General features: G+C 34.4%; 1 protein-coding gene across 3 annotated transcripts in view; it reads right to left on the minus strand.

Annotated features, from left to right (window-relative positions):
* Positions 1-8,792: 8,792 nt before the first annotated feature.
* Positions 8,793-24,119, minus strand: part of LOC127852727 (uncharacterized) — a 51,351-nt gene continuing 36,024 nt past the window's right edge. The window contains exons 55-60 of one of the 3 annotated variants that reach the window (XM_052386698.1): positions 23,804-24,006; positions 12,529-12,599; positions 11,911-11,991; positions 11,011-11,208; positions 10,588-10,669; positions 8,793-9,771 (exon numbers count right to left, since the gene is read on the minus strand). In XM_052386698.1, coding sequence (XP_052242658.1) covers positions 10,619-10,669; positions 11,011-11,208; positions 11,911-11,991; positions 12,529-12,599; positions 23,804-24,006 — 604 coding nt within the window. In that variant the 3' untranslated portion in view covers positions 8,793-9,771; positions 10,588-10,618. Of the gene's footprint in view, positions 10,670-11,010; positions 11,209-11,910; positions 11,992-12,528; positions 12,600-23,803; positions 24,007-24,119 lie in introns of all 3 variants that reach the window. The other 2 variants (XM_052386690.1, XM_052386682.1) reach the window with 2 other exon arrangements.

Below are 24,119 nucleotides of genomic sequence, written 5' to 3' on the forward strand. Positions count from 1 at the left end.
CTATTAGGCTAGATTATTGAATATACAAGTATACATAGAAAATATTGCAGACTAACACACACACACACACACACACACACACACACACACACACACACACACACACACACACACACACACACACACACACACACACACACACACACACACACACACACACACACACACACACACACACACACACCACACACACACACACACACACACACACACACACACACACACACACACACACACACACACACACACACACACACACACACACACACACACACACACACACACACACACACACACACACACACACACACACACACACACACACACACACACACACACACACACACACCACACACACACACACACACACACACACACACACACACACACACACACACACACACACACACAAAGTATAAAGAATGGAAAAAAGAAACACAATAAAAGAAACTAAACAAACAAAACAAGAAAGAACAAAGAAATGAATATGCATTGTTATAATGAAATATAAACACATACAGCTAAAAGATTTACAGAAAGCGAAAACCTTAGCACAATCAATTGGTCACTGTCGGCTCAGGAACTACTTTAAAGTACCCCGTGTACCCTTAGGTAAACTAAATGTTCCCCGGGTACGAATAATACGTTTAAAGGCACCCGGCAATATGACGGGGTTCTTTTAGTGTATTTTCCGTACACCGGGAACAGTGAAGTAAACTTTAAAGTACCTGGGGTACCATATACACACATACAGCTGATGAATTTACATATATTTCCCTGTGTGTGATCGTGCTTATTGAAAGCGAAAGCCTAACCACGATCGAGGGACACCACACATAATTTACGCTCAATTGGTCATTGTCGGCTCAGGTACTACTTAAAAGTACCCCGAGTACTCAGAAGTATTCTACAATGTACTCCGGATACGGAAAATACGCACCCGGTCATACTCTGGAATACTTTTTAAAACCGGTATATATTTTCTGTACCCCACATACTTTGCAGTATATTTTTTAATTACACCGGGTACTTCAAGTAGTATCTGAGCCGACAATAACCAATCGAGCATAATTTACTATTGTTTAATTAAATTATTTTATATTTCGAGTCCGCATTGAAGACGTACATAAAGTTGAAAGGCGGTAATGCATGTGTTAATTTGTTTACCATATGAGTGTTTTGGTATATGCATGTATTGAAATACAAATTGAAATAGATGTTCCATGCTTCGACCACCGACTTATCAAAGAATCGAATCCTGAACGAGTTTTCCGGGGATGGAAGTGTGAAGATCGTGGTGGCGACTGTGGCCTTTGGATTAAGGGTTAATTACTGGACAATTAATAATGTGACCAACTACTCGAGCTTTCTGTAAATAGATTGACGAAACGTGTTTGTTTGATCTAGATATTACGGCATGGAGATGTGGAACATTGAATACATGAACCTTGTTGATAATCGAAGTCTCTTCATTCATCGAATTAATTATAAAGTTATTGATAAATTGATTGAGTATAGAGCGATTAATTCATGGCGTACAGGGCAATGCGTATGTATGCATTGGTGAACTTATTATGTGTCGATAACGTGGGCATTATGTTCCGTGTTGAAAATACAAATCTAACATCTGGTCATTTACAGATTGACATTGCGGATGTTCGTCTAGTCGTCCACTGGGGTGCACCAAGAAATCTTTTGTCATACTGGCAGGAGAAGGGGAGGGCAGGCCGGGATGGGAAACCGTCCCTTGCAGTTGGCTATCCCTAGACTGAGAGAGACGTTTTAGAGTGTTGAGTGCTTGAGGCTGTCAGTATTAAAGACTTTGTTAACTAAAGAGATGGGTGAAAGTGAGTTATGCGTTAGGGAAGGTTGCGTTTTAAAGAATTGTTCTGTATGTGAGTGTGATCTTTGTCAGTGTTGTTCGAGGTGCTGTGCAAAATGCTGATGTGTTGGTGTGATAGGTGTTTTGGAGAGATTTTTCATTTGATAATTGTCACTGATGAGAATGTAATGATACACAGACAAGAATAACAAGCGAAGAATATATATGTACTGGCATTTCCCCAGAAATTTGGTCATGCACAGTGGCAGGCGGTTGGTGTCGATTTCTTTATATACTTTCTAAATGTTATAAATTAAAATCCACACTACTTTGGAGCTACTAAAACTCAAAATTTCATAATATTTATGTATTTATCCTCAGTTCATTTCAGTCAAGTCATATATTATAAAATTAAATAAAAACCAAAATAAACAGAAAGCAAAAAAATGATTGAAAAACATTCTGTGACCAATGGAAAATCTTGCTTCCAATTTATTAGATTGTATTCTGCCATGCACAGAGACTAAAGAAAAATGTGTTTTAGGTATATAGCGAATTCCGTAAATATGAAAGAAACTATATATATGTATATATTGTATCTGAATATATTAAATGTTGGTACTGTGAAGTTATAGTCGCCGTTAACAAAATAGTGTGAACAAATTTTAAATGGTCGGGAGCAATCAAATAAGACGTTTGATTCCAATTAAGGATGTTCGATTGTTTCCACTTTACGGTAATTGATTCACTATATCGTGAAAATTAAAAACCTTTATATATTTTCACGGTTTCAAAATATTAGGTTGGAATAAACGAGTGTAAATTCTAGTTTTACTGTTTTGATAATGCGCCTTCAAATTTTCGGCATTTACATATTTTCGAGATTTACTGCATTGAAACCAAGCGTTCGATTGCTTGACGTCACTTCGTGATCGACATCGATGAAACGCTTGCTTGCGCTGTAGATGTTATTTTCTGTGCAAATGCAAGCGTCTATTGATAACGAAACGATAATTTGTCAACAATGAGAATCAGATACTTGGCTTAATAATTTTCATTTAAAATGTCTAATTTGGATATAATTCGGAATACAAAACGAAACTTAAAAGGTATTGAAAACAACAACGTTCAAAAGAACAATGTGGATTTCAATAGAAAGACTATTTCCAAATTTATGCTCCGCAAAAATGACCTTTTTTCAAACGCACATGGCATTTAAAAACCTTCGTTATCTCAAAATTATTCACGGTGACCTCTCTTTTTTATTTTATATTAATTTCAGATACAGATTCATTAATCACCATACAAAAAATTATAGCATTCCGGATATTTTGAAAATTTTCACAAAACGATCGAACATCCTTAAGGATATGGTGTCCGCCTAGCGATCGGGAAGTCACGGGTTAAAACCTCACTGTGAGCGTTCCTTCGATCTCCCCCAAAAGACACCAAGTACTGGTTCTAGTCCCAGGAAACAGATTCGAGAGCGTTTATAAAAGCATACGGCTTTCGATGCAATCGAGCTAAAATAAATAGGTTTAAACTAATTAAAATAAAACAAACAAACAATTTGAGCATATCTTTAATTGCTCTACCTCCACATGTACCGGTAATAATAGATCATTATCGACCATTATTATGATATTACGACCATAATCGATCCCCATTAACGACCCGTAAATCGTTCATACGTGTTACCTATGCCCCTTATGCACACACCGCTGATAAGAGCGCTGATAAAAGGGTGCATGTTTTGATTGAACGTTGGCCGAATGTAGACAGCATTCGGATTACACTCAATATCAATTTTAAAGTTATGAGTCTTATGTTACTAAGAAGTGAATTTTTAATTTATGTCTTACCTTATTAAAGTATCTGATGAATAAGTCATTATCAATTGAAAGTCATACAACTTATGTTACTTATCAGTGATTACTTTTTGTAACTTCTATCAATTCCTAGTTTTCATAATTCTTATAATCCATGCACTACACTTTTGTTATTTTCTATTTTGTTTATGGCTAAAAGCAATTGTATGCTTTAGAGCTAATAAATGTTGCTGCTGTAGATGCTGTTGTGTTATAATTTCCTTACGGCAGATCTAAGGGTCATCGTTCCTTTTGTTTCTTCCTAATGTCTGTTGTCTGAGCGCTATTCATATACAATTAACATAAGTATTAATTAAAATTTGAACAAATTATATATAAAATTTCTGTCCATTTAAAACAAATATTTAATATTTGCAAATAACCTTTCTTAAAAACATAAATTGTATGTTCGGAGAAAAGCATAGGTAAACCGTTTATTAGTACATGTTGTAAACACAACGCATGCGTTCCTTTAATTTTTCTTTTGGTTAATAAAAACGGTTCGATATGCAAACAAGTTGACATTTACATTTACGCTTGACGTGTTTGAAACTTTGATTAAAATCTTTCTTCTGCGAGCACACCACATCATGTAAGTTATCTTAATTTGCTCATTATAGATATATTGACGATCTATTTGTGTTAATTCATGCCAGAAAATAGTTTATGTTGCTAATTTTACCAATAAATCTCCGCCTGAAATCCCGGCGGGGATTTTGCTATGGTTAATTGCGAAACCAGTTGCAACTCCCAGAGCCGGAGGGTCAATAGCTGGGAGTTGGATTATTGCAACCCAGACCCGGAGGGTCAATAGCTGGGAGTTGGATTATTGCAACTAGCCAGTCTGTATGTAATCAAAGTCCCTTTTTTATATTTATAATAAAATTTTAATAACGTTATACTGCTTAATGAGATCTTCACTCGACGAGGTAGAGAGCAGAACTTCCTATTCTGTAAGTAAACTGCCTATATTCTGCATAATCATTTGGTGTTACTCGGACATTTCCGTATGTCATAAGGACGCTCTATATATAAACTTTAAGAAAGACAAGGGCTGTTTGTAAAACATGCATGCCCCCCATATGGGCTCTCCGTTGTAGTGACAGCCACTGTGTGAGTATGTTTTTGTCACTGTGACCTTGACCTTTGACCTAGTGACCTAAAAATCAATAGGGGTCATCTGCCAGTCATGATCAATGTACCTATGAAGTTTCATGATCCTAGTCATAAGCGTTCTTGAGTTATCATCCGGAAACCATTTTGCTATTTCGGGTCACCGTGATCTTGACCTTTGACCTAGTGACCTGAAAATCAATAGAAGTCATCTACGAGTCATGATCAATCTACCTATCAAGTTTCATTATCCTAGGAATAAGCGTTCTTTAGTTATCATCCGGAAACCATTTTACTATTTCGGGTCACCGTGAACTTGACCTTTGACCTAGTGACCTCAAAATCGATAGGAGTCATCTGCGAGTCATGATCAATGTACCTATGAAGTTTAATGATCATAGGCATAAGCCTTCTTGAGTTATCATCCGGAAACCATTTTACTATTTCGGGTCACCATGACCTTGACCTTTTACCAAGTGACCTCAAAATCAAAAGGATTCAACTGCGAGTCATGATCAATCTACCTATCAAGTTTCATGATCCTAGGCATAAGCGTTCTTGAGTTATCATCCGGAAAGCATTTTACTATTTCGGGTCACCGTGACCTTGACCTTTGACCTAGTGACCTGACAATCAATAGGGGTCATCTGCCAGCCATTATCAATCTACCTACGAAGTTTCATGATCCTATGCATAAGCGTTCTTGAGTAATCATCCGGAAACCATTTTACTATTTCGGGTCACTGTGACCTTGACCTTTGACCTAGTGACCTGAAAATCAATAGGGGTCATTTGCGAGTTATGATCAATCTACCTATCAAGTTTCATGATCCTAGGCCCAAGCGTTCTTGAGTTATCATCCGGAAACCATTTTACTATTTCGGGTCACTGTGACCTTGACCTTTGACCTAGTGACCTGAAAATCAATAGGAATCATCTGCGAGTCATGATCAATCTACCTATCAAGTTTCATGATCCTAGGCCTAAGCGTTCTTGAGTTATCATCCAGAAACCATTTTACTATTTCGGGTCACCGTGATCTTGACCTTTGACCTAGTGACCTCAAAAACAATAGGGGTCATCTGCGAGTCATGATCAATGTACCTATGAAGTTTCATGATCCTAGGCCCAAGCGTTCTTGAGTTATCATCCGGAAACCACCTGGTGGACGGACCGACAGACAGACAGACCGACATGTGCAAAGCAATATACCCCCTCTTCTTCGAAGGGGGGCATAAAAACAGATACTACATGGTCGCACCTGGGGACCTTCTTGAGAACGATAGTGTAACAAGAGCAGACAATGATCATCAAAAAGACAGACATTTTAAAAACTGCTTGCAAAAAATGCAAAACAGCATTTTGCGCGCACAAACATTCAAGTAAATAAATGATTAAATTAACAAGGGCTGTTTGTAAAACATGCATGTCCCCCATATGGGCTGTCCGTTGTACTGGCAACCATTGTGCGAATACGACTTTTGTCACTGTGACCTTGACCTTTGACCTAGTGACCTGAAAATCAATAGGGGTCATCTGCAAGTCACGATCGATGTACCTATGAAGTGTCATGATCCTAGGCAAAAGCGTTCTTGAGTTATCATCCGAAAATCATTTTACTATTTCGCGTCACCTTGACCTTGACCTTTGACCTTGTGACCTCAAAATCAATAGGGGTCATCTGCGAGTCATGATCAATCTACCTATGAAGTTTCATGATCCTAGGCATATGAGTTCTTGAATTATCATCCGAAAATCATTTTACTATTTCGAGTCACCGTGACCTTGACCTCTGACCTAGTGACCTGAAAATCAATAGGGGTCATCTGCGAGTCATGATCAATCTACCTATAAAGTTTCATGATCCTAGGCATATGCGTTCTTGAATCATCATCCGAAAATCATTTTACTATTTCGGGTCACCGTGACCTTGACCTTTGACCTAGTGACCTTAAAATCAATAGGGGTCATCTGCGAGTCATGATCAATATACCCATGAAGTTTCATGATCCTAGGCGTATGCGTTCTTGAGTTATCATCCGGAAACCATTTTACTATTTCGGGTCACCGTGACCTTGACTTTTGACCTAGTGACCTAAAAATCAATAGGAATCATCTGCGAGCCATGATCAATCTACCCATGAAGTTTCATGATCCTAGGCGTATGCGTTCTTGAGTTATCATCCGGAAACCATTTTACTATTTCGGGTCACCGTGACCTTGACCTTTGACCTAGTGACCAAAAAATCAATAGGGGTCATCTGCAAGTCATGATCAATGTACCTATGAAGTTTCATGATCCTAGGCCCAAGCGTTCTTGAGTTATTGTCTGACAACCACCTGGTGGACGGACCGACCGACCGACCGACATGAGCAAAGCAATATACCCCCTCTTCTTCGAAGGGGGGCATAAATATACCGTAGGAAAAGTAACCAAAAGTATGGAAAGTAAATACGGGGTGAAAATCGCAGCAATAATATTGTGTTTAATAGAACCATACGGATATTTTAATGTTTATAATTAACTAGAGATCTTTTAAAATAATACTTTCTTTCCTGATAATGCCAACAAACTGTAATCTAAAGACATTATGTGAACTTGAATCCAGTTCTGTAGATTATTGAAGGTATTTCTTATATAATCGTCATTTTTAGCTGGGCTGTTTTCTGAGATCCCATTTTTGGGTCACTAGGTCAAAGGTCAAGGTCACTGTGACCTCTAACAAAAATCTGGTAAGCTTTCATTTATTCAAAAATACCCGCAGCCGAGCGTTGGCACCGGTTATGCGGTGCTCTTGTAACTAGTACAAACGTTATATAGAGTGCGCATACATGTGAATGTCATGCAGGTGATTCGTTAGACAATTTTATTATATCATGTGAACTCCACATCATGGTAACGCGTCGTTTTCACAAGTTTCATTTAAAACATCTAGTGCTGGTATTCTTACATTTTTGTATTTTGCAATCGCAAATTGCAGAACCGTTATTTACTTGTACCTCTGCACCTCTGAGGATACCCATTTTGCATTTAATCCTATACCACTTAGTCACGTATTTAACCCTTGACCACTTACAAACGTATTTTCACGCATGTGTAGTCCTTTAGAAAGCTACATTTAATTACACACCTTTCTTACTTGATTCGCGTTTTAAAGGCCCCATTTCTAATCCTTAGATACTGATGAGCAGCAAACAGCATAACATCTGAGCAGACTGCGAGTTAATGACAGGCTGTTCCGGTTTAATGATGTTTGCACATAGCCAATTTCGTCCCACATTAGCCTGTGCAGTCCACACAGGCTAATCAGGGACGACGCTTTCCGCCTAAATTCGATTTTTGATAAGGAGAGACTTCATTTTAACGAAAAATGTCATAAAAGCGGAAAGTTTCGTCCCTGATTAGCTTGTGCGGACTTCACAGGCTAATCTGGGACGACACTTTACGCACATGCATTTTGCCCAGTTTTCTCAGAACGCGACTCAAATAGGTTTTAACTCAAAATCAGTATCCTTCCATTAAACGTATCGCTTCGCCGGACAACGGCTTTATCAAAACGTCACCCTTGCGACGCACTAACCTTCGACATCCCACTTCGTAGGTTAACGCCCTGAAAACTAGGCATCGGAGACGGCAGTAAACAATGTTGTGAATTTACACGTAATCTATTTAGCTAAATGTACGCTAAATGTTTCGAAATATGGAGATTTATATAGGTAATATTTTAAGTTGCATGCCGAAACCAGTTGTGCTTTTTTTCAGAGTAGATGTTAATGAAACATGTAATTCTGTAAGATGATAAAGTAGTGAATGCACGTGATTCCAAATATTTTGCATAATGTGTAAGGATTTAAAAAAAGTTTCATTTTGTGTTGTTTAATTTAATCTTTTGCTTTTTTTAAATGTTTTACATCCTCTAGCGAAAAGAGCGTTATATTTGGTTTATTGGCTTATTAACTAGGAGTATAGAATAAGTATAACGGCTGCGTTCATTTTTAAGCAGATTTTATGTGAAGTTTGAAAAACGTTAATAATATGAACGATTGAATATTGTTAACAGTGATACACATAGAAATATATTACATGTACATAGGCAAACATTCAATTTTTGAATTACATGTTACATTTAAATACTATCTTTGTTTAACATTGTTTAGATAAATATTTTCTTTTAATGTACTTAAATTGACCATGTGTTCTTAAAGTGATCACGGACAGTAATTTAAGGCATTATAAATCGTTAAAATATATTTCAAACAATACAATTTCCTCGATTAAGGATTATAGCCATTTTATACTTGAAAAACGTTTTGACGCAGAAGGCAAAAATAAGACATTAACAAGAGCTGCGTTTGTGAAACACAATGCCCCCATTTGCGCTTTAAAGTCCAACAGCAGCTATTTTAGAGAAACTAAGGCCTATAACTAAGCTAAAAATCAATGGACCGGATACCGAAAATCAGCTCACTATCTGAAAGCGTTGCGTATACAAGCTCTAGAAAACAGTTATCATATTGAACAGTTCTAAGTCCAAGGCCCATAACTTCGCCAAAATTCAATGGACCGGAACAATTTTAGCACTTCATCTGAAAGTCATGTAGGTAGACTCACATACCAAAAATCAGCTCAATAGCTGAAAGCGTTGAGAAAAAAAACCCCTCAGAAAAACAGTTATTTTATTGACAATTTCTAAGTCCAAGGCCCATAATTTCGCCAAAAGTCAATGGACCAGAGCGATTTCACACTTCATCTGTAGTTCATGTTGGTAGACTCACCAAAATCGGCTCAATATATGAAAGCGTTGCGAAAAATACCTTCGGAAAACGGTTATTATAGAGAAATATTATAGAGCAATTGTCTAAGTCCAAGGCCCATACATTCGCCACAAATCAATGGACCGGAATGAATTTCTCACTTCATCTGTAGGGCGTGTATGTAGACTCGCATACCGACAATCAGCTCAATATCTGAAAGTGTTGCAAAGAAACATCAGGAAAACGCTTATTAGAGAGAAAATTTCTATATCCACTTTTGTCTAAAATCTCCATGCCTTTTACTTTCTATTATTAATAATTTGTATTATTAAGCTCCTACCTTGGTTGATATCCCTTTAAAAATAGAACTTCCTTTGTCAAAAATGACCTTGTACCTTCCATACATGAAAAGTATCCCCCTTTAAAGCTTATTACATCCCTTGGCAAAAATTTAGATCTGTCAACGGCCAGTATCTTCGTCAACAATCAACGGACCGGAACGAATTTTACACTTCATCTGTAGGCCATGTAGGTAAACTCACAGTCCAAAATGTAGCTCAATATCTTAAAGCGTTGCGTAATAAAACCTCCGGAAAACAAAATGCCGGTCGGACAGAGGGACAGTCGGACAGACAGACGGACGGGCAGACGGACAGACAGTGCGACTGCCATGTGCAGCCCTACCGGTGCCATAAAAACATACTATTGTAAGGGTATTATAAACAGCACTCCTCACTAATCGGCAGTTTTCTGCACTAAAATTCCACATCGCTTTCAGGTAACACATGAACGTAAGTAATACAGGACTATACATTGCTAAACAATTTGTTAATGCATCACGTTTATACATATATTTGTTAAATAAAGAAAATACCAATAAAAAAGTTAATATAGATCATTCATAACAAAACAAATATTATAAAATCAATATTACAAATTATTATGGGATAAAAGATAATATCACAGATCAAACAGAAATAAGTTAAGAACTATTTAAATCACATATTATAGGGTAAGTCTTCACCCAACCAAAATCGGCATCATCTGCCTTTTCTTGTGCTTATCGGTTGTTCGGATAGCCGATCCTGAATTGCTTGAATTGCTCATAGCTCTGAAAATACATATTTGCAGATAAAGATGGAGTATAATAAAATGTACACTTGTAAATATAATTATCAACAGTGGAACTGTATGGGACAGATAGTTGTTATTGTGATCGACTCTAATCTGATACTGCACACAAATATTGAATACTTCGAACACTATTTATCTTTAATAACGTTCAAAGACTAATAATATAGAAAGCACCATGTACATTCCAAGCGTTAACATTTAATAAATTATTAATAGCAAACAAGGCTTATTTGAGTAAACGGCTCAATGATATTTCCTAACTTTAGGTACATTTAACAAATGTACAAGTATGGTATTTCCTTAACATTGCCTGCATACCGTGACAAACACGCCGCCGTTTCTGACAGCTGTATGTCCCTGTAGTCTTCCTGAGTTCACCAGAGTCGTTGAATTGATCGAGTCCTCCATACGGAAATGCAGGCTGTTGTACGCCTTGAGTGCAGGACGTTCCACGGACGCCATCGCAACGTGTTCAACTATCTCGCCGTCCTGTAGACCTTCGCTGTATATGCGCACCTGAGTAGGAGTAGAACTAATAAACGTGTTAACAAATGACACTTACGCAAGAAGTTTTGTAAAGCGATTATCCAAAATTGCATGTAATCTGTGTATGTGCTTTACATAATACTATACAGACCTTCCCGCTTATCAGACGTTTCATACTGTTAAATAAATAAGCCATTGAATGTATTTCCCAGTTTCATATGGCTTGTTAAGACATCAAACAAAAAGTAACGGAAGTTGCAGTTTCAACAAAAACAATGGCTAGGTAACTTATATCAATTGCATTTGAAAAACAACTAAAATGCTGACTGCTTCATACGAAATAGTACAAACATGACTTATCTAAACCATTAATACGTCAAGTGAATTGGAAGATCGATGCATAGTTTGCCACGTGTGTATGATAAAATAGGTATTAACCCATTTATGCCTAGCGTCTAGACAAAAGGCCTTGGTAAACAGCGTAGACCCAAATGAGACGCCGCATGATGCGGCGCCTCATCTTGGTCTGCGCTGTTTGCTTCAAGGAATTTCTGTAAGAAATATTCTACATATTTCTGTAAGAAATATTCTAAATATAGAAAAAATACTAGACATCCCTAATTTTGAAAATAATTTGATCGTATTTAGAAGGATGGGAGAGTTCACTAGGCATAAATGGATTAACACGGTACACATTGTAACGCGTGAAATAAATGAATGTTGTTGGCTTACTTCATCAATTGTTCCCCTAAAATAATTATTGGAATCTCGACCAATGAACATCTTGAGGTCAGTGGTTTCGTTGATAGCAGTCTGCAAAATATATAAATACAAATAAATAACACATAAACGCACACAACTTCTAATATATTAAGTAATCCTTCATTGATATTATGTTACAAAACACTTAAAATAATAAACACGCCTATATCGAATAGCATGCTAACACTTATACGATCTTATGTGACAAAACTGCATTATGCTTTTAGTGATGCTTAGATTAAAAATGCATATGGGATATAAGTGCGATAAAACCCATTACATAATAATTGAATAATTGTCACAGTACATGATATTATACCTTGTTATATGTTAGGTCAATAAACTCTTGTCAATAACATTACAGACTTGATAGGGGTATGTTGTACTGATTATGAACTGATAAAAATTGATTATTAAAAAGCGGCAATCATGTTCTTGGTTTTAAATTAAATGAAAAAAAACAACACACTATTTAACAGCTTTGATTTGAAGCAATCTAATGTTCGTTATCACACATATTTCTATGACACCCAGTTTCAGATATAAACATATCAGAGAGTTCTTGTCCCGAAAAAATTGCTTACTTACTAGATTATATTTCTTCACATTGCTAGTTGTTCCACTTAAGATGCTGTCAACAAATATGCCAAGTTTTTCATCTGCAAACAAAGAGTTGTAAGTAAACAATACTATAGCGCATTATTTGACCAACATATTTCGTTGATTATAAGCGCCAGCCGATGTTGAGAATAATTAGCATATAATACTTGACATATTGATTTCATTCCGTATTCACTAATCATAACGCATCTTTGAACAATTTCAAGGCACCCTGGACTAATTATTAATATGACAAAGCAAAATTAAATTTGGATAGGCTCAATGAATTATAGTGCAAGATAAATTAAAATTAGATACTTGTAAACTGAATTGGTGAGTTTACTACTTTTTAATTTCTTGGGAAAATCTTTTATATTATTTAAAAACAAATTGTAATAACACATTTTGAAAATAAAATTGAAAGTATTAAAAGCGCAGTAAGCCATTGGAATCGTAGAAAGTTTACACCACTGGGAAAGACAACATTCGTCAAATCACTGCTTTTACCTGTACTTACGCATTTATTTATATCTCTACCAACGCCACGAATAGACACCATGAAACATATTTATGAAAAATACATGAAACTAACGTGGCTGAAATGTTCAGTGTCAAACGAAGTAAATTGTTCCACACTAGTTGAATTGATAATACATTAAAAAAAACATTTAACAGTGGTAAATTGTATGCCGAGAAAATATGTTTACAACAGTACTGAAAAATACATTTTGGATTGATGTATTGAAAACATATATATTGTATTTCGAAAATCTGCCTATAATAAAACGTGATGATATTATGGATTTGCCTCTATTTTATAATCATAATTTTAAAATTATCAATAAGCATATTTATATGAAAAGTTTAAATGAAAGGGGTATTCATTTTGTGAGAGACATAATACTATAAAGTGTTGCATATAGAAACACATGTTAATTGTCTATTGTACCAAGGATTGACTAACATTATAAGTACCTATATTTAACATTTAAACAATAAAACCCAAAGGCCAATAGTGCCACCTTACATACATAAAATAGTAATCAGCCCTAAATAAAACAAGCATATACTATACAATATTAATCCAAATAGCGATATTCCAGCTAGTCAAACAAAAAGCAATTCAAAATTTGTAAATATATAATGGAAAAACGTGTATGCGATAATGTTCAATATAACTAGGAACAAATTAATCAGATGGTTCATGTGTAGAATAATCTAAGGAACTAAATCTCAATGTTCAAGATGAAAATTGTTGCCAACAATCAGTACATTCTGTAATAATCAACTAGAAAACATTAAGCACTGGTGCTGCCCCTATGCCCAAAGGAATTGTTAAACTTGCTTTTGAAATCATCCAAAGAAGTAGAACTAGCTTATTTACTTAGTTGACATGTCAAGATCTAATTAGTGGAATTACACATTAAAAAAACAAGAGCTGTCAGAATACAGCGCGCTCGACTTCTCGAGTGATTGACAGTATAACGTAAGCCATTATGGGATATTGTTCATATTCAATAAGGTCAAGGTAATATTGCCATATTCTAACTGGAAGAGGACCATAATTGAAACATATTGATCGCTTATGTTTAAAAAAGTGGTACATTATAGACGATTCTGAGTTCAGGTATATTTTCCACAATCTATTGAACATTGGTAAAGACATAAAACAAACTAATAAGATTATATTTCAAGTTTGATAGCAATAGCTTGGGTGGGATGGTTGGAGGGTCTTTCAAAAATAAAATAATAAAAATAAATATTGGTGTTTTTTACTATGTTTCAAAAGGAAAAAAAACTTTTTGTGTGTGTGGGTGGAGAGGGGGAATAATGTGGGGGGAGGGGGGGTCATTTATTAGATGGTATTTAAAAAATAAGAAAAAAAAGGAAAAATAATATAAAAAACATTGGGGGGGGGGGGTTCTGGGGTGGGGCGTGGGGTATGGTTTGGGTGGAGTCCATTGTGGTATGTCAGGTAAGTGTTGTTTTGTCAAAGTATGAATCAAATCTGATTCTTAATAAAGAAATTATGGCAATTTAAGCAAAATTTCTTTTATAGCTATGATACTTTAGGAGTAAAATGGACCAAAACACAAAACATAATCAAATTTTTATTTTTCTTATTATAAAAGGGGCCATAATTATGTCAAAATGCCAGTCAGAGTTACATAAATTAAATTTGCCTGCACAGTCCCCTTATGCTAGTTAGTAAGTGGTGCACGTATGAAAGCAATAGCTTGGATACTTTAAGAATAAAGTGGACCTAAACACAAAACCAAATTTTCAATTGTCTAAGTATAAAAAGGGGCATAACCCTAAAACTAATGCTGACAGAGTTATGCACCTTGACCTACACAATTGTCTTGTTGCCATAAAGAAGTATTCCTAGTTTGAGTTAATTATCTTTGATAGTGTTAAAGTTATTTGACTTAATAAAAAACTTTAACCAACGGCGACGGCGACGCCAACGCCGACGCCGGGGCGAGGAGTAAAGCTCTCATGTTTCTTCGAAAAGTCGAGCTAAAAATGACTGCTATAAACAGAATGTGCCTCGAAATATATATATTTGACATATATAGTATTTACCGTACCGAGCACAATAACATTAAATGTTACAAGTTATAAATCAATGCGTTATACATATCACATTTCCAAACTCTTTGTATACACTTAAATATGCACAGTTTTGCATAATTTAATTAATATAACACATTCCAACTGCCACTTTCTGTAAGAAGGTATACATGATACTACATTAGAGACCATTTCTGGATTTTTGCTAAGAAGAGACTTTCTTAAACGAAAAAGAAATCACAAAAGCGGACAGTTTCGTCCCTGATTAGCCGGTGCGGAATCAGAATGAGGACATGCACATACACTTTTGATTTGGCGAATTGAGTGTAATATTGCTGTACCTGCTCATTATTTCTATAAGCGATAAGATAGTTTCACGCTCAACATTTGGCTAGCATTTTTTTGCATAACGCAAAGCTGCATCCCTATGTTAACTGATTTGACCAATGCTGTAGGAGATTCATTGTGTCACACCGGTCTTACTGACCTGTGTGAATCCGCGCTAAGCATTGTGGGAAACGGACTTTTTTCCATCATGGCGTTGGTAAACATAATAAACACGGAAGTGAAAAATGGTAATTAATTATTATAAAAAACAGGCCCCATCAAACCGGGCCAGCTGTAATATATACATGGATGCAGTTTGTGCTTCAAAAGGAGCCACTTTTTATGTCAGTCTATTGTTTGTAAGAATCACTAAACACGTAACTTAGACTAACTAAACACGTTGCAAGACTGTTTCTTCGAAATAGTAAATAAATCAAAATCATAAATAAATATTTATAATTAAATACCTGCTGAAATTTGAGAACGTAAACGATTTAAAATAAACGCTGTGAACATTACAAGGAATCTTACATGTAGGCCTCATGTGTGAGAGGATTAATCAGGGATAAAATAAATGGAGTTCAAAGGATCTTACATTTTGAGGAGGACGTCATGGTATCTTGCCTTTCTTGGACATTTGGCACTTTCATATATTTATTAAGTAGATACTGAAAATGCTGAATGTGCTAATTGCAACATCAAAGACGAGCAGGTGAGATATTTACAGCTTTATTTTTTTTGACATAATGTTGTATGTTTTCCATTTAATTTATATGGCGCTCTAATCTTATTTATAAGACGCGCAAAGAATTTAGAGATACTTTTTATATGGGCTAAATTCTTTGCTCCATATATTACCCATATAAAAGTAGCTTAATATTTCAGAGCGTCAAAAATTTGGACTAATGGCGCTCAATTTTAGCTCGGCTGTTTTCGGGGAAAACCCTAGGTATTGTCATAGCTCGTCGTCAGATGTCCGCGTCGTGCTAAAACCTTTACATCGGCTCTAAAATCAAAGTGCTTCCACCTATAACATTGAAACCTCACATGTATATGCACCGTGATGATACACACCACGCCCATTTTGGGGTCACTCGGTCAAAGGTCAAGGTCACTAACCTCTAAAAAATTCTTTTAATAAATTTCATTTATTCAAAACTGCACCGCAGCCTAGCTTGGCACCCATAATGTGGTGCTCTTGTTTATATATAATTTTAAAAATGTATTAATAACCAGAATAGTTTATGCATGTATAAATAAAAAGATACAGCCATGAACAGTGTGTTTTAATTTTTCATAAATATGCTTTGATTGCGTATATGCAAAACAATGAAGTCCATATATTGTTAACTGATTTTTAAAATGTTGAATGTCACACATTACATACCAGTCCATTTATATACCGACACTTTATGTACCACTATCTGACACGTTATGTACCATATTTATAATATAAAGAGATAACTTATTTAATATGAATGTGTGTTATTGATGAAATGTATTTTGTGTGATAGTATTTATGAATTTAGACTTATATATTGGCCATAGATTTTATATTTTGTCAGATTGTCTAAGTGTCACTGAGTGTCTTAGTTTAATTTATTAGCCCAAGTACATGTAGTACTTAATAAATGATTTATTAGTCTTACCTGAAATTGAAGTAAATTATAAAAATTCATTTGTCTCTTATCTTATCCTGACTAAGGATTATAAAGTCTAAAATGTTTGTATTATATTGTATAATTGAAATGTGATACTTTGAAGAGAAGAGAGAATGACCTTAATGTTCAAACTGTAAAAAAAATCAAAATTATTTCCTTCTTTAGACTTTAATCATGTTTAGAGAATGACCTTAATTCATTAGGACTGCTATGAATGAATGGACAATAACACCTATATTTTATGTAGGTGGTACATAAAGTTTCAAAGTACCGGTAGTACATTAAAGTCTGGTACATGTACATAAGGTGTTACACCCTAAAATGTTCATGGTATTAGTGTTTCAATAATGTAGTGTTTCTTATTATGTATTGCTTAGGTTGTTTTGTTTCAAATTTCAAATTTGCATTTATTTTAAAGCATTTTCAGTCACTTTGTGAATTCCATGTTTTTTGTAATAAGGTGAATTATGTTGTACATGGCGTCAAATATTAATTCATGGTCGCTATGGTGTAGAGAATGATGTCCGCTGGGCATGGGTTCGATCAATACTCTGGGATTTCTCCTTATCGTCTCCATGGACAACAAGTTCTGGTGTACCAAGTAGTAGTAGTAGTAGTAGTAGTGGTGGTGGTTGTGGTGGTGGTGGTGGTAGTAGTAGTAGAAGTAGTAGTAGTAGTAGTAGTAGTAGTAGTAGTAGTAGTAGTAGTAGTAGTAGTAGTAGTAGACTAGTAGTAGTAGAAGTAAGATCAGTAGTAGTAGTCCTAGTTGTTGTTCTTGTTGTAGTAGTAGATAATTAATTAATTATTATTAGTAGTAGTAAGAGTTGTAATGGTTGTGTTTGTATTTGTATTGAATTCTGATAATACAACACAATGATGCTGCTGCTAACAATGATGATGATGAATAAGATAATGCTGCTGCTGATTGTGATGATGATTATATGATGGGACTTTGGTATTATAAAATTTGTGAGGATCAAACACAAAACCTGTTGGATAATAAAACTTCTCATTTTATGACAAAAGAGCTAGATTGAAGAGTAAAAAATAAGTATAAAATTCCCTAATAGGAAAGCTACCATTAAAGGACCATGACTTGTGGGCTTCATCAAAAGCAACGCATGAAACAGTTATATCTCTTTCAGATGCACTCAATATTGCTGTTCCAATTGATATGCTCAGAAATGCTTCTGGATGGGCATACACCAATGAGTGCTTTCCTTCAGTTATTTCTTCTAAAGACACATTAACAACACTGTCGCCCTTAGCAGGAATTCCTGACCCCCCCCCCCCCTAAGATGTTCCCTCACCAGACATTTCCCCCATTTTAGTTTTAGTGCTAACATTACCCCCCCCCCCCCTCACAATAAATTTATAATGGTTTGGTTGAAGTATAATCTTGATTTATTATCAAAATGATTTTTTTGCTTATGTAATTAACTTTTTATATGAAGCAGCTTGTTTGTTGTTTTCTTTGGATTAATCATTCATTATTTTTGTTAAACTGTTTAAGGAGTGCATGTAAATCATTAGTAAGACGTGCATGTTGGTGTACTAGAGGAATACTAGAGGAATACATGGGATATTCTCAAAATCTTACACATGTTGTTTTTAATATAATTAAATAGGATCAATTGATGAATTAATTCAGTTTGAGTCAACTTCCCTTCTCGAAAAAGTGCACTAAATGCGCATTTAATGCGCATTAAATGCGCATTTAATGCGCATGTTATTGGCACCATATTTTTTGCTTAACAAGTGCATTTTAATCTGTTAAAAAAAACACTTGACTAGTGTGTGTATACATTTAAGTGTATTTTTTTCCCACGAAATAATACACTTAAGTGCGTTTATTATGATAATAAGTGCGCTTAAGTTTATTTTTAAGTGCATTTATACACTTGAGTGTATTTTAAGACATAAAAGTAATACACTTCATGGTCAAAGTAAATTTTTTAAAGCGCATTAATACACTTGAGTGCATTTCCAGTCATTCAAATAATACACATTACAGAATTAAAAGCAAATTATTTAAGCGCATTAATACACTTGAGTGCATTTCCAGTCATACAAATAATACACTTATCAGTAACTAAAGTAATCTTTCAAGTGCATCAATACACTTGAGTGTATTTTAACTCATACAAATAATACATTTCATGGAGTATTCGAAGTGAATTTTTTAAGCGCATTAATACACTTGAGTGCATTTCCAGACTTACAAATAAAACACTTCATTGAGTATTCAAAGTGAATTTTTGTAAGCGCATTAATACACTTGAGTGCATTTCCACTGATACAAATAATACACCTTACAAAATTGAAAGTGAATTTTTTTAAGCGCATTAATACACTTGAGTGCATTCCCGGTCATACAAATAATTCACCTTACAATATAAAAAGTGAATTTTTAAGCGCATTAATACACTTGAGTGCATTTTCAGTCATACAAATGATACACTTTTTGAAGTGTTGGAAGTGAATTTTTTAAGCGCATTATACGCTCAAGTGTACTTTTTATCACTTCAAATTAATATGCTTAAAAATTAACCAAATTTAAAAAAAATCCCAGCATTTTGAAGTCAGCATTCATTCTTTAAATGAAAGGTTAGTGTAAACACATACATAAAAAACAAAAAGTACAATTCAATAGAAAATACACACTTTTATTAGAATGTTAAACCTTAAAAAACAAATACAAATGTTACATATCTACATAAAAGAGAGGATTCAAACGGGCTATTGCCTATCTGGAATTAACAATTGAAAATATCAAGCTCATACGAGTGAATTTCTCCCCTCTGATTACCGGTAACTGATTAACCGCCAAATACAGGTGGTTTCCACTTCAAAAATATTAAAGTTTTCCCCTCCTTAAGCTGAAATTTTTTCCCTATCATTTACTAGATTTTTATATATTACAATAATTCTAAATCCCTTTTTAATATGGACAAAAGCAGCACATTTAATTCAATCATATCCTGGATCCTAATATATGATAAATGAACAGTATTCATGAAATTTATATAAATCTATACCTTATTTTTAAGATCTTCCTTTTTTTGTTCATTATTGCGCTAAAACATGCCCTTCTGAGAGCCAGTACGTACAGGTTGTTTTGAATTTCCAAAGAAAATCACTGCATACATGCTGACAATATTTAGCAGCTTAGCCCCTGTCACTATATATGTTGTTATACACTGTTCTTTACAAAGAATGCATTCATAAACAACCCTTTATAGAGCACTTCACCAGCTGATCAGGTCTGAATACTACTGTCATGGTCTGCGAGGCGCTTCTCGTGCATGATCTTATTTGAGATCAGGTCCTGAAAGATATTTTATAATGTAAGTGTTAAATATTGCTTTTATGGTAATCTTGTTCAACAGTTGCTACAAATATCATAAATTTAAATAAAAACAAGTTTGTTGGCTTGTTGTTTTTGTTCGTTTATTTTTGCAATTTTAATCTCGTGATCACATGTGACTTAACGCTTTTCATAAATAATTTAAAGAAATTACGTTTGATAGAAAATACTGTTAATAAATGTACTAATATATGTGGTCTCCTTTGGCTGTGTGGATTGGTCGGAAGTGTGACGTCTTTGAATTGCAATAACCTTTATTATATAGTTTTACCTCTCAACAAATCCATCTTTTCTTGGTCAAGGACAAGCTACAGGGCACGGTTTCCCACTCCTGTTCCCCTCAAGTTGGCCTGCTCGTGCAGGGTAAAACCTGGTATACATGTCCATACATCAGGTAGTCCCCTTTTTGCTCCCTTTTTTGGCAGGCGGTGATGCACATTCTGTCCAATGGATCTTCCGATCAATGTAAATTTCACCTTGGGGTTTAGCCTTCAAATATAAAATATTAAAGTTCTGATTAAATATGGGGGAAAGAAATCTGGTCATTAATGACAAGAAATAGGTATAAATAAATTTTAAGATGACAATAACCATAAAATACAGGCATAATAATTCAAATGGTGTTTTTTTCCTTAAAATTGCATTACATTTACTCATCCAGTTACATTTCCCAGTGACAATACATAAATATGATAATGATCATTATTAATTTGATTAAAAAGAGATGCAGAAATGAAAATACAAACCTGTTACAGCTGTTCTTCAGCATTTCAAAAAAACAAAAACGGCAGTTGTTGATCACTTTAACCACCCACTTTGAATCTTCTTTGCAACAAACTTATTGTTGATTTACACATTGTAGTAAATACACATTGTTTTCATCACACAATAGTTCATGTGCTGAAAGAATTTCAAGACATTTGACACTAGAATTAATGTTGCTGAATTATACCTTAAAATTTAGCTCAATTTAAGTTGCTGAAACCAAATTGTTTACAAAAATAACTTCCTGTGCTCCAAATAACTTCCTGTGCTCCTTGAACCAATCAAAAGTGGTTTGTTTTCAAATAGATGGTTCCAGAACCAATCAAAATTCTATAAACACCCCTTTGTTTTGGCTAGATGGAGCACTGATAGGGATTAGTGTTTATGATGCTAATTGATCTCTTATCTGATCCTGATCTTATCTGATATTTATTGAATAATACACAGCACACTTAGCATATTATATTTAATTGTGAATATTTTAATATAACATACTGAATGGTGTTAGGAAATAAATATAAAATTATAAATATTATTTAAATTGTCTTTTAAAATGTATGTTTATAGTCAATGTGGTAGACATTTATTGAATTGGGGTTAAATATCAGTGTAAGAAAGTTCAAATACTTGTTTTTTATGTTGTGGAGATATAATTGATTCTGGCAAGCCCACATAATTTTTTTGACACTTTCAATATTTTTAATTATTTACCCACAGCCTGATTTAGTTGTACTTTTCCCTTTAAAAGCTGCTCTACTGATTCACATTTTTATGAGCAGACAAATTGCAATAATAAGACCATAAACATTGTGTGAAGATAAAAAAGAATTCAGTACAATCCTCCTATTAAACACTATATCTCTGTCCTTTAACTTCAGTTATTTGCTATAGTGTTGCTCTTTTTTATGAAGATGCACTAAAACTACACTTGTACAGAAAGAATATTTTTTTTTGCAAATCAGAAGATACACTAATATGCACAAAAAATGCACTTCATTAAAAAAATGCACTTACTGCATAAAAAGATGCACTTTGTCTACAGAAGATACACTTCAAGTACAGTAAAATACACTTAAAGATAATGAAAATACAGAAAAAAATGCACTTAAGTGCACTTAATTATGAAAAAAATGCAGAAAAAGTACACTTTTCGGTAAAAATGCAGAAAAAATACACTTTTTAAAGCGTATTTTGTTAAAAAGTGTATTTTATTTTGAGAAGGGTTGGGCTGGGTTGTGGAACTATAGTTATTTGTTGTTTTTAATCCAATTAAATAGGGTACTATGTAACTGTCAAAGAAAATATGCATTCATATGCATATAAGTTTTGGATGTCACTGATATTTTCAATTTTACTAGTACCTAATTAAGACTAATTAAAACAAAATTGGACTTTCCTTGCAAAGTATTTATTATTAATAATAAAATAAGCTAATGTAATCAAAACATATTGATATTTTAATAATTTAACTCAATGATATTAATAATATTCAAATTTGCCCCAAAAAACTAGGGCAGGTAGATAGGAAGGATTTTTTTTGGAAAACCAACAGTGTTGTCAGTGTAAAATATTTGTAAAGCTTCTTCAATTTCAGTTTTACATTTTATGACCTGCAACATATTCTATGCTACTTTATTTTACTATGGTAAGTCATTAAAGTGTTATTTATTTTTCAACTATATAATGTGCTAATCTCATATAATGAATTACTACCCCATTTAAAGATGACACCTAATCTAAATTCATTAATACAATAGTTATAATTGTTTTATTGTAACATACTATTCCACTAAAAAATGACCATCATAGAACATCAATGCTGTGCTTTTACTAAAATTTTCATTGATCTCAATTATTTAAAGAAAAAAATCTATCAGGCACTTATAAAAAAATACATAATTAGGGTGTCAAAATTTAACAAACTGAACAAGTCAATTTGAACTTCTCTTGCAATGCAAATGGAGCCACTTGAAATACCAAATTGTTCCTATACTAGTCGGCAATATAGCTATGACATTGTGTCTATTCATAACATGCATCAGATACACCTTCTGAAACTTTTTAAGCGGTTTTGAAAACGCTATTTCATTGCAAACTTTCGTCAATAAAGGATACATGTTGTTATACAACCGAAATTGAAAGTACAGTTTAAAAAAAATGAATAAAGAGCGAAATTGTTGAAAACTTACGAAAATTTTAATTGATACTAACATAAGACCGTAAGACTGAACAAAATTATACGTAACCTTTAAATCATAACATGAAAGTTTACTTATAAAGCAAATTCTTCATTCATCCGCGGACTTCTTTGTGTCGTAGTCATAAATGCCTCCAAATGGAGGTGCGTGATGCGTCTAAGTATAGAGGTGACAATAACGTAGTGACGTCACCATTTATGTATAGAATGGTAGGAGATTTTTATTCATTCGGGTCTACGGGCGAGAAATTTCTTCAGCATTTTATTTCCTGTTAATAGACGTTTGTAAAGATCAAAACCTTTGTTAGACAGCTACGCTGAAAAAAATATGCGTTCGTCCACATGCTCTTAGTTTTCAAGTAACTCACTCACCTTCTATTCTGTATCTAAATATGACGCCATACCACTGGTCAGCTTTAAGAGTCTGCGATGAGGTCACGGTATAGTTTCCATAGCGGCCGACCATGTTGCCAGATATCACGGACAAGCAGATGAAATCGCTGCTTGCACAGAATACCGGATACGGGCCAGCTGTGTGATTTGAGTCTAAATATATCCAGATCTCAATGGTAAAACTGAAAACAATAACACAATTTAACAGACGAAGCACAAAAAGATGTTCAATAAAAGTCAGCATACGTCTCATACTAAACATGTTTTAGCAAGGACTACCATAAACCATCAGCAT

The sequence above is a fragment of the Dreissena polymorpha genome, chromosome 1, assembly GCF_020536995.1.
Source record: "Dreissena polymorpha isolate Duluth1 chromosome 1, UMN_Dpol_1.0, whole genome shotgun sequence".
Classification (NCBI taxonomy): Eukaryota; Metazoa; Mollusca; class Bivalvia; order Myida; family Dreissenidae; genus Dreissena; species Dreissena polymorpha.